The sequence below is a fragment of the Chelonia mydas genome, chromosome 6 (genome assembly GCF_015237465.2).
Source record: "Chelonia mydas isolate rCheMyd1 chromosome 6, rCheMyd1.pri.v2, whole genome shotgun sequence".
NCBI lineage: Eukaryota > Metazoa > Chordata > Testudines > Cheloniidae > Chelonia > Chelonia mydas.
In genome coordinates this window covers 106684188-106696509 of record NC_051246.2, presented here as the reverse complement: position 1 = coordinate 106696509, position 12322 = coordinate 106684188, and the positions used below count along the sequence as shown (strand labels likewise).

General features: G+C 41.2%; 1 protein-coding gene across 5 annotated transcripts in view; it reads right to left on the bottom strand.

Moving 5' to 3' along the window:
- Window positions 1-12322, bottom strand: part of AK7 (adenylate kinase 7) — a 62441-nt gene that overhangs the window by 46848 nt on the left and 3271 nt on the right. For 3 of the 5 annotated variants that reach the window (XM_037900920.2, XM_043549082.1, XM_037900921.2), the window contains exons 2-4: window positions 5163-5351; window positions 1917-2025; window positions 41-135 (exon numbers count right to left, since the gene is read on the bottom strand). In XM_037900920.2, the coding sequence (XP_037756848.1) occupies window positions 41-135; window positions 1917-2025; window positions 5163-5351 (393 nt within the window). The remainder of the gene's footprint in view (window positions 1-40; window positions 136-1916; window positions 2026-5162; window positions 5352-12322) is intronic. The other 2 variants (XM_043549083.1, XM_043549084.1) reach the window with 1 other exon arrangement.

The window sequence follows — 12322 nt, the reverse complement described above, 5'->3', positions numbered from 1 at the left end:
ACAGAAAAGAGAATATTCAGCAAAAATGAATATTACTTACTGGGTCAAGAGGTTTGCTTCGTGCCCATGTCATTATTGTTGAAACTAAGATAAATAACTTTGGTTTCTCAAAATGTAGTACCTCTCCATGTACTGCTGTATAATCAAAGCAAAGTGAATCATAGAATCATAGAATATCAGGGTTGGAAGGGACCTCAGGAGGTCATCTAGTCCAACCCCCTGCTCAAAGCAGGACCAATCCCCAGCTAAATCATCCCAGCCAGGACTTTGTCAAGCCTGACCTTAAAAACCTCTAAAGAAGGAGATTCCACCACCTCCTGAGGTAACCCATTCCAGTGCTTCACCACCCTCCTAGTGAAGTGCTTATTTTACTGTAAGCAGCATTACTTCTACTGTATTTATGTTTTCAAGTTATAACGTTCCATAAAAACAGTTACTACAATGTTCAATGTGACATAACTTTTCCCCGCAAATAACTGTCATTAAGTTTGATATTAAATACATATTTCTTATTGCTTAGCAAATTAAGATAATATAATAGGATTAAATTGCCAGGAATTATCATCTCTTCCCTTAAGATATACTGTGAAAAAAATCACTTGTCAATAAAGATGAATAACTGCGATCTTGATAGCAAACTAAAATATGTATTGCTTTCATGGTTAGAATAAAGCATTATAGAATTATTCCAATAATACAGCCCCCTTATTTTAATCCAGAGCTAAATAACATAGTTGGGGTTAAGGTTTATTTGTTTTCCACTCAAATAACTATGATATGACCTATATATTTACACTGTAAACATGCAAGTATAATTGTCTTAAATGTTGTATGAATACCTTCTCATTTTCGCTGCAGGAATCTTTTGCAAAGCAGTTAACATTGGTTTCATTGTCGGGTGTATAATACCAAGTGGTGGGTCAGAATGGTTCTACTGAAGTTTTAAGTCAAAATATAGTTGAAATTGTTTTGCAAAATATGGAATCTTGATGTTGATATGAATGGCAAAGGGAAAAATCTTCCACCCAGCTACCAACCCAAACAGATTAGCTGGGCAGTAGGCAGTTGTCTGAAGGAAATAAATGTCCCCTTTCAGGTCACAGAGTGGCTACAGAGCCATTCGATGGAGGCTATTCCAGCTCAACAGGTAGAGAAGGCACCATGGCCCCTTAAGAAGCCCAGATGAGAGGAGGATTGGAGGATCTACATAGCTGCAGATTTTTTCCTGTGCCTTTCCCCCTCTCCTGTCTTGTCATACCCTCTACTTGCTGCATTGCAGAGTGTCCCCACAGAGTCCAAAGCAAAGCTATACATGAGCAGTATTAATAAAGGATGCATTGTACTATAAACAGAATTTAACCATTTCACATTTTAATTGCATATCCAAATTAATATGTGGTCCAGATGCTGTAAAGCATCTTGGTGGAAGATGCATTCTTTGCTGCTAGGAAACCAACAAGCCTGAAATGGAAAGGAAGCTATCTTTCTGATAATGAGGTTTGAGATATCTTGTCAAAAGACAGCAAAGCAAAATACGACTAGTAGGATGAATGGAGAATTCTGATTTGATGGAGTTTTACACTCAGTGTCACAAATATGCTACTCTGTTCATTGAGAATAAAATGTACATTGATTTAATATCTTTCCCTTTAAAATACATTTGTATTTATTTTTGGCTGCCATTGTCTTGTTACTTGATCAAAAGTTTACTGACTCCTTTGAAGTACAAATGTGTCCTATCCAATGCGTGTTGCAGTAATTAAAGTTCACCATTTCTCCATACTGCTCTTTCATCTAGGAACCCGGTTTCATATCATAGCAAATTACAAATCTCAATTTATTTAACTAATTTTCTATTGCAAATTCTGATTGCTGCATAACAGCGAGTTTTCTGTTCAGTTACTGATTATACTAACCAGAAGCAGCCCAGGTAGCTTCTTCAATTTGATTTGCATCTTCAGTGATGTTATAAATAATGACATCACACTCAAGTAGGTGACCTAGAAGTTCTTCTCGAGAAGAGATCTGGAGAAAAAAAAATCAACAACCCAATAATCTTTTATAGAAAGAATGAGTTCCCCTGCCCCAAATTCTTTTTTCTTTTAACTTTCACTTTCCTGCTGCAGATCTGGGGTGCAGATTGCTGTAGAGCAGCGCTTCTCAAACTTTAGCAACCTGACGACCCCCATTTTGATTTACATTTTTTCATGGACCCTCAAACTCCCCACTCATCCCCAGCCCCCACTCTACTCCTTCCCCCAAGGCCACACCCCACCTCTTCCTGCCCCCACTCCAGCCCTGCCCCTCCTCTTCCCCACCTCTTTCCACCCCCTCCCCTGAGCACGCCCCGTCCCCACTCCTCCCCCTCCCTCCCTCCCTGCACCTCCTGCATCCCCCTGAACAGCTGTTCCCCAGTGTGCAGGAGGCACTGGAGGGGTGGGAGGTAGGAGTTGATCAGCAGTGTCCTCGGCCCCAGACATGATTCCGCCTCCTCCCCCAAGTGCGCCCCGTCCCCACTCCTCCCCATCTCTCCCAGCATCATTGACTTCATCAGAAGCAGGATCAAGACCCGTGTGTTGTTTTCTATTAACAGTTGGCTAGTTGACAGCCAACAGAAATCATCCTGTTCTTCAGGTTGTAAAGACCTTTGATTCTATAACTAGAAGACTAGTGTTCCAGGCCTAGCTCTGAAGTTGGGTGTTGTCTTATAAAGAAGTGAGAGTTTCTCCCTAGCTAAAATTGCAACCACTAAAAGGCTGATTTTTGTCCTTCATGTAATTCCAGAAAAAGAAAAATGAAAAAGATTTTTTTTTATATTAAAAAAGTTGAAAAATTGCTCCTTTTTTGTAAAAATGGTAACACGGCATTTCTATAAAATGTGTAACATTCAAGTCCCTCTATCTGCCTAGCTAAAGCACATTCAGGCCCCAGGCCTGCAAGATGCTCTGTGTGAGTACAGGGTTTGTTAAGGAGCAGTTTGCTGGATCAGGAGCAAATCTAGGAACCAAGATTGCCATGCACAGTGTGGGGAGAGTGATCAGTTTGGATGAGCTATTGCCAGCAGGAGAGTGAGTTTGTGTGTGTGTGTTTCGGGGGGGTGGGTGAGAAAACCTGGATTTGTGCTGGAAATGGCCCACCTTGATTATCATGCACATTGTAGGGGGAGTGGTCACTTCGGATGAGCTATTACCAGCAGGAGAGTGAGTTTGTGTGAGTATGGGGGTGGGGGAGTGAGAAAACCTGGATTTGTGCTGGAAATGGCCCACTTTGATTTTCATGCAGGTTGTAGGGAGAGTGGTCACTTTGGATAGGCTATTACCAGCAGGAGAGTGAGTTTGTGTGTGTGGTTTTTGAAGGGGGGTGAGGGGGTGAGAGAACCTGGATTTCTGCAGGAAACGGCCCACATTGATTATCATATGCATTGTGAAGACAGTGGTCACTTTGGATGGGCTATTACCAGCAAGAGAGTGAGTTTGTTTGTGGGAGGGCGGAGGGTGAGAAAACCTGGATTTGTGCTGGAAATGGCCCAACTTGATGATCACTTTAGATAAGCTATTACCAGCAGGAGAGTGGGGTGGGAGGAGGCATTGTTTCATGGTGTCTGTGTATAAAATGTCTTGTGCGATTTCCACAGCATGCATCCGATGAAGTGAGCTGTAGCTCACGAAAGCTCATGCTCAAATAAATTGGTTAGTCTCTAAGGTGCCACAAGTCCTCCTTTTCTTTTTAAGAGCTTTAGTAACTTTCCAAAGATTCCATAGGAAACGCATGGTAGAACTAAGAGCAGAAATCAGATTACTGAGGAGACGGACCCTATACTGAGGCACAGCTGGGACCCTTTTGCTTCTGCCCCTGCTGCCCTCACCAAAACCAATCAGGGACGCCTCAGGTTGATGCAATCATCCACGTATTTTATTTATAGTTCTTTCCCACCACCAGCGTACTATCTATGTACAGGGTTTTACAGCCAGACTTCGCCAGCAACAGATCACAGCCACCAGTCCCTCTCAGCGTCTGGCCTCCCCCACCTCACAGCCTTTATAGTCCCTGGCTAATTAGGCTAGCAGCTGCTTCTAGTTGCCAAGCAAGCAGGGCTATTCAGCCAGCCCCAATCCATTCTCTTTGACTGGGGCTGGCATGGCAGGGGGATGATTAAGCACTTCATGCCCACACCCTGTCACAGACTCTTATTGTCCACTAGGCCACAGTAAATTTTATAACACAGTTTCAAATTTCTCTATTTAATTAGGCCAAATGTAAAGTGGGGCTAATAATGTTTACTAACTTTTGTGATCCACATATGAAAAAACGCCTTAAAGGGGCCTTATTTTCCAAAAGTGACAAGCATCCACGTTCTCAAAAACTGGTCATTTAGGTGTCTCAAGTCGGGCACTCAATTCTTGAGGCATTCAGAATAACAAGTGACTGCTGAAATCTTGGCTTCAGTGAATAGTTAAAGCTATCATACATCTCACATTGCTCACATAATAAACAAACACATCATTTCCATGAAGTATGAAGAAATGGATAAAGTGGGGAGGAAAGACAAGGAGTTCAGTTTTGGCCATTCTAAGGTTAAGGTGATGGTGAGAAGGAGATGTCAGAGAAAGAGGCTGAGATGTCTGGATGCAGAAAGACAAGCTAGGAGTAGAAAAATAGACGAGTGAGTCATTAGCATAGAGATGTCAGTCTATCCATGCATCTGATGAAGTGGGCTTTAGCCTGCAAAAGCTTATGCTCAAATAAATTTGTTAGTCTCTAAGGTGCCACAAGTACTCCTCCTTCTTTCTGCTGATACAGACTAACACGGCTACCCCTTTGAAACCAGTCTATCCATTGTGGACCTGATCCAAAGCACACTTAAAGCAATGTGAGTCTTTCCATTAATTTCAGTGTTCTCTGGATCAGGCCCTTTGTGAGCTGATGAGATCACCTAGAAAGAGGCTGTACAGGGACGAGGGAGAATAAAATACAAATGTAGTACTTCTGAAAGAACATGTAGAAAATAATTTTAGAAATCTATAAATCATACTCACAGGTCTACAATATATATTATATATATATTTTTTTTATGGTTTGGAATAATCCAAAGTTTGTCTTAAAGATGACCTAAAAAGACAAAAATATTTATTTACTACCAATTTAACAAGACTGTTACTCACTGTGTAAGTTTCCTGAGCAAAATCTGGTTTCATACTCTGTGCCTTAGAAAGAGTCCCCACTATTTGGTAGGCTCCCTCCTTTGGTTTACTGAGAGTAACATCTATAACTGACATAATTTCATCTTCTTCTTCTTCTTCTTCCTCTCCCACCTCTTCAAGTGATGCTCCAGCAACACAGTTAGATAAATACTACAACACACAAGACAGAAAAAATGATCTATAAATAAAAGGAGACTCAGTTTAATATCTGTACACATGGTAAACAATTTTCCTCTTCAATATTAATGCACAATTTGTGTTTATTTCATGTAGATACAGGGGTTCTCACAACAAATTTTTTGGTGGCCTCAAAATGCGGCCACCAACTCTTGCTGGTGGCCACACTAACAATTTTTCCTAAAATTCTTAATTAACTTTAGGGAAAATAAATAAATATGCACATACATATGTCCAAATCATTGTAATTTATTAAATCTTTTTACAGACTCAATAATAAAAATAATGTACAGTTGTCTCTATTCTTTACTGGACCAGAACAGAAACACAAATAAGGTGTTCTGAAGGTTCTTGACTTTTTTGTTGTTGTTGTTTCTTTTGCTTTTTAAAAAAGATTTGCTAGCTAGTAAGTCTGCTGCTGTGAAAAGTGATATTAACAAACATACAAATATCACTTTTCACAGCAGCAGACTTACTCAGTCCTGGCAAGCCCGGGGACAAATTAAGCCTTTGATGGGAAGGTCGATGGGGGGAACTGGGAGACAGGGAGATGCATGACAGGCCGGCAGAGGCAGCGGGCACCAGGGGTGATGCAGGGGGAGCCCCACAGCTGGGATTTGGAGTTCCAAGGCCAGAGCCTGCTTCCCACCACCCCAGGACTGGAGCCCGACCCTACTGTCCCCAGGAAGGTGGGGAACTCACTAGCTGCCTGCTCCTCCAGCATTTGTGTCTCGGGGGGGTGAGGGAGGGGGAGTGGCAGGGCCCCCCCCCAACCACTGCCCAGGAGGCAGTGGCTGCACGAGAAGCCCCTGATGGCCACTTGCGGCCACGGTGGCTGCATTTGAGAAACACTGCGTAGAACCTCAGAGTTACAAACTGATCAGTCAACCACACACCTCATTTGGAACCAGAAGTAAACAATCAGGCAGCAGCAGAGACAAAAAAAAAAAAAAAGCAAACACAGTATAGTACTGTGTTAAATGTAAACTACTAAAAAAAAAAAAAGAAAGCAGCATTTTTCTTCTGCATAGTAAAGTTTTAAAGTTGTATTAAATCAATGTTCTGTTGTAAACTTTTGAAAGAACAACCATAATGTTTTGTTCAGAGTTACGAACATTTCAGAGCTACAAAGAACCTCCATTCCCAAGGTGTTCGTAACGTTGAGGTTTGAACGTAATTTTTCACAGATTAAGATATCAGCTTTTCATTGATGTCCTTCAGCAATTGCTCACTCTTTAAAAAAAGACAATGGCTATGGCAGGAAATTATAGTTGCATTTCATTTAAGAAACACTGCTTCAAATTCCTTTAAAAATCTTGACTTGTTTACTTAACACCTGGGTAGAGATGAGCCAAGGGAGTGTTCTGTAGTTAAGGTCTGGGATTTATAGACCAATCAATCAGATTTGAAAGTCCCAAAAACCATGTGTGTGGTTCTCATGAGATTTCTGCCATCTTGGATTGAATGATCTTGATAACAGCTAGTCTTGTAAGATTTTGTTCACATCAGATCCTGAACTGGACTCAAGAAGGGACCAAAACCACAGAACTAATTTGGATTCAGGGATACAAATCTGAATTCTCTCAAATTTCTTTCTATATTTATCCAATATAATCAGGGAATCTATCACCTTGGTATCTAAGCACTGTACAAAATTAGGCCCCAATCCTGCAGATGACTTCATATGGGCTTACACCTTAACCAAGGAAGTCAGTGGGGCTCTGGGTACAGTGCAGCTGCCCATCCATGTGTAAGAAGCTAAAGGATCAAAGCATTTAGTACTGGTGTCAAGATTCATAATAAAAATTATGTTATTTCTCTCCTACCCTAAAGAACAAAGATATGTGAATTTCTCTTCAAAACTTGTCTAGACTAAAATAAAATAACACATTTTAAAAGTCTAGAGTAAACAAGGCACACTGCCTTTAACACATGCTAAACTTGTGAGTTAAATCTTGGGGCCAGCCTAACGTATATACAGCCTTGCCAACGCTAAACTTTGGAAACATATTAGTTAACACATTCTCACATCACATTTTAAATCCTAGTCTAGGGTCCGTGGTTGTAAAGGGTTTCTATCCTGGTTTTATCACATCTCTACATTGAAGCATTTTAAGACTGAAATAATTTTTAAATATAAATGCATGGTCATTATTTGCACGGTTTGCTTTTTGCATTAGCCTCAGTTAAAACAATTAAAACAGACTAGTCAGTTTCACTTTTGTTTATACTAACACTACTTGGTGTCACTTATTAGCAGCTAGATAATGTTTGAGTACCAAGCTGCAACCATTAAAGTTGCAAACAATGGCTAGCGTGCGTATGAGAGATGGTGTTTAAATCCAAATAGATGACAAAAAAATAAATGTTTTCGCTGACATATCATGAAACATTGGTTTTGTAAAACTTTAATTGAAGAAACCTAAGAATTACATAGTTCTGAGGGTGAAGGCAAATCACGCAAAATAAAAAACAACACTGTTATACTTGTTTCAGAGTAACAGCCGTGTTAGTCTGTATTCGCAAAAAGAAAAGGAGGACTTGTGGCACCTTAGAGACTAACCAATTTATTTGAGCATGAGCTTTCGTGAGCTACAGCTCACTTCATCGGATGCATACTGTGGAAATCGCAGAAGACATTATATACACAGACACCATGAAACAATACCTCCTCCCACCCCACTCTCCTGCTGGTAATAGCTTATCTAAAGTGATCATCAAGTTGGGCCATTTCCAGCACAAATCCAGGTTTTCTCACCCTCCGCCCCCCCACAAACAAACTCACTCTCTTGCTGGTAATAGCCCATCCAAAGTGACCACTGTCTTCACAATGCGTATGATAATCAAGGTGGGCCATTTCCTGCAGAAATCCAGGTTCTCTCACCCCCTCACCCCCCTCCAAAAACCACACACACAAACTCACTCTCCTGCTGGTAATAGCCTATCCAAAGTGACCACTCTCCTTACAACCTGCATGAAAATCAAAGTGGGCCATTTCCAGCACAAATCCAGGTTTTCTCACCCCCCCCACACACAAACTCACTCTCCTGCTGGCAATAGCTCATCCAAACTGACCACTCTCCCCACACTGTGCATGACAATCAAGGTGGGCCACTTCCAGCATAAATCCAAGTTTAACCAGAACGTCGTGGGGGGGGGGGGGGGGAGGAAAAAACAAGGGGAAACTGTTATACTTGTGACATATTTAATTCCAGTATTTTGAAAGCCACTGACACGAGAAATAAATGGTGTACACTATTAGAAGGCTGAATTAATGAGCTTCCTAACTCACTGTAGAGCATGGGTTGTTCCAAATCCCACTTTTGTGATACCAAGTTCTGTTCAGTGTGACTATGACAATGCTATTCAAAGAAGTCAAAGCCTAATGGTAGATCAGAAAGCAGGGCTCAGATTAGGTTTGCATGCTGGTGCAGCATGATGGCACAATCTCCTGGCACCCTTTTCATGTTGCCTTCTTGTTCTCCAGAGTCTCAGCTTTCATTAAAAAAAAAGACTTCAGCTGTTGTGGTAGTTGAGAGTAACTCAAAAAAGTGAACTGGCCAGTGTTTGCAGAAACTGAAACAATAACTCTGAGGTCTGACCGACCCCATTCATTTAAATGAAGGCTAATTCAGATAAGGAGTAATAAAACTTTAAATATCAATATTGTTAACTATTTCATTGCTCATGAAAGCATGTAAGAAAGGAGAGAAAATACTATATTATGAAGATTTGCAGTCTACTGTAAGTGACAGGTCCTTTAAGCATAAGTGAGAAATGTCAGGACTACAATAAAAAAAGTTTTTTCTGTACAACTATACAAGGAAACCCTCTGAGTTTAGATACGGCTAATACATGGAAAAGATGCTTTTGCATAGCATTGAGCAGTTCCCTGAACGAAATAAGCCGTATTGGCAAAAATACTTTTATGCTGTTATAACTGCATCTACACTAGGGCCTTTGGAGGTATAGAAAAGTTGCAAAATACATATGCACAATAAAAAGTTAGAAATAATATTAAGATGCCAACATAGCTCCATCAGGAGCTCTTTAATACCTGAAAATTAAAAAGGTAACCTACAAAAAATGGAAACATGGACAAATTGCTAAGGAATAGAACAAAAGAAAGGCTAAAGCACAAAATGAGTTACACATAACAAGGGACATAAAATGCAACAAGAAGAGGTTCTATAAATATATTAGGAGCAAGAAAAAGATGAAGAAAGTTTAGGTCACTACTTAGTGGGGAAGGGCTGCTAACAATGGCTGACATAAAAAAGACTGAAGAGTTTAATGCCTATTTTGCTTCAGTCTTCATTTAAAAAGTTAATTGTAACCAGATGCTTAACACAATTAATATTAACTAGGGGAAAGGAACACAAGCCAGAATAGAGAAATAACAGGTTAAATAATATTTACATAAAGTAGCTATATTCAAATTGGTAGGGCATAAAAAAATTCATCCTAGGGTACTTAAGGAACTAGCTGAAGCCATCTTGGAACAGCTAACAATTATCTTTGAGAACTCATGGAGGACTGGTGAGGTCCCAGAGAACTGAAGAAGGGCAAACAAGGACCTATGTTTAAAAAGGGGAATAAAAAGGACCTGGGGAATTATAGGCCAGTCAGCCTAACTTTGATACCTGGAAAGGTACTGGAACAAATTATTAAACAATCAGTTTGTAAGCATCTAGAGGATAATAAGATAATAAGTAATAGACAATATGGATTTGTCAAGAATAAATCATGCCAAACAAACCTAATTTCCTTCTTTGACAGAATTACTGGTCTAGTCAGGGGTGAAAGTAAGTCTAGGGACTTACCGGTACGGGGCTGGGCTGGGGCTGGCTCTGGCCCCTGGAAGGGGCGGGGCCTTGGGCCCTGTACCGGCAAATGCCTCCTTCCCTCTCCCCAGGGTAACAGCGGCAGCTGGGGGCTCTGGCAGCAATTTAAAGGGCCCTGGGCGGTAGCGGCGGCCGGAGCCCTGGGCCCTTTAAATCGTCCCCGGATCCCCGCCACCGCTTCCCCAGGGCTCCGGCAGCAGGTCTCCAGGAACGGGGCTCCGGCCGCCACTACCACCCCAGGCCCTTTAAATCGTCCCCGGAGCCTGCCGGAGCCCTGGGGAAGTGGCGGCAGGGCTCCGGGGACGATTTAAAGGGCCTAGGGCTCGGCCGCCGCTACCGCCCTGGGCCCTTTACATCTCCGCCCCAGCCCCGCCTCAGCACAGGGAGCTGGACTTAATGACCTCTCCAGGTCCTTTCCAACCCTACATTTCTATGATTCTATGGTATATCACACTTCTAACTGACATTACTATATTGGCAATAGTTTCTAGTGTAAACTTGGCCTGAACTTGGAAGAGTATTGCCACATTTTTGAGAGGTCTGATGGTCCTGGTGTTAGCACTGTAGCCCTGAAAGTGGCTCTCCCACTGGGTGAAATAGAGTGGGGTTGGGGGAGGGCCTGGACCTAGCAATGACCTTGTGTTCTAACTTGTGTCCAAAATAGTCCCTGGGGGAAAAATTAGGAAGGCCACTGTGCTCCTAATATTAGCGTTGTTGTCCCTCATGGACTTGGTGATGAAATACTAGATATGAACATGTTATGGGCAGATATGGCATCTCAGACCAGCCTGACCATAGGAAAAATGTTGCTGAACTCTGAAGGCTATGCAATTATACTATTTCCACACAAGAATAGACAAACTGACATGAAGATCAAATGATGTCTTTAGCCAGAAATAGCTTGATCATGTTACTATTTAGTAGGTGTTGGAAAAGATCAGTGTTGGACACCAGGGTATATACCTATTCTGAGATCAGAAGTGACCACCATGTTGATATTGGGACAATCAAAATAAAACTAAAGAAGGTAACATCACGCAAGGCAGAGGGTACATATATGTCTAGCAAATTAGTAGATCCAGCAGTGAAGGTGAATTTCAAGCAGCAGCTTAGCAACAGATCTTAAGAGTTAAAGACACTCATGGAGGTCACAGAAGAACAATGGGAGTTTTTCAAAGAAGCAAGTGTGGATGCAGCCAGGACTTCAGTGAGGGTGGGAAGACCTAAGAAAGAAGACTGACTCCAACCCAATACATGGAGGCTTGTTGAAGAGAGGAAGGAATTAGAGAGAGAATTCAACAAGAATCTGACAGCAGTGAGAGCTATTCTACAACAAGAATATGCAGACTAAAACAAGGGAGTTAAAAGATAAACCAGAAGAGATAAGAGAATGGATGGAAGCTGAGGAGGCATACAAGAGTATACTAAAAAAGCTTTTTCTAATATCTAAACAACTGACATCACAATTTTTAAACCATTGTGGCACTGTGAATACCCAAGAAGGTACAGTTTTAAGCACAAAGGAAGAACAGAGAGCCCACTGGATGGAACATTTACAGGTTGTGCTCAACCAGATAGAACCACTAATATACACTGAGGTATGTGAAGAAATACCTTCACCTATATCACTAAAAATAATAACCTTTGAGGAAGTAACTGAGATCATAAACCAACTGAAGAGAAGTAAAGGCTATGATAAGAAAGATGCTAAAATGTTAAAAGTCAGAGAGTAAGTGATGGTGAATTACATGTGCAGGTTGTACAGAATGGTTTGGGAAAATAAGATCTGTCCTAAAGATTGGAGAAGAGGTGTTATCTGCAAAATTCCTAAAAAGGGGGACCAGTTTATTTGTGATAACTGGAGAGGGGTGACACTCATATCTGTACTTGGAAAAGTGTTTTGTATTATCATTTTGAATAGGATGAAAACTGCTGTTGATAAATACTTGTGGATGAACAGGCTGGATTTTGATCTCGTGGGTTGTGTTCAGACCAGATTTTCATCTTGAGAAGACGATTGAAAAAGGCCTAGAATGCCATCAGAAGCTGGTTTTTAACTTTCTTGATTTTAAAACAGCATTTGTTGATGTCCAAAGAAAA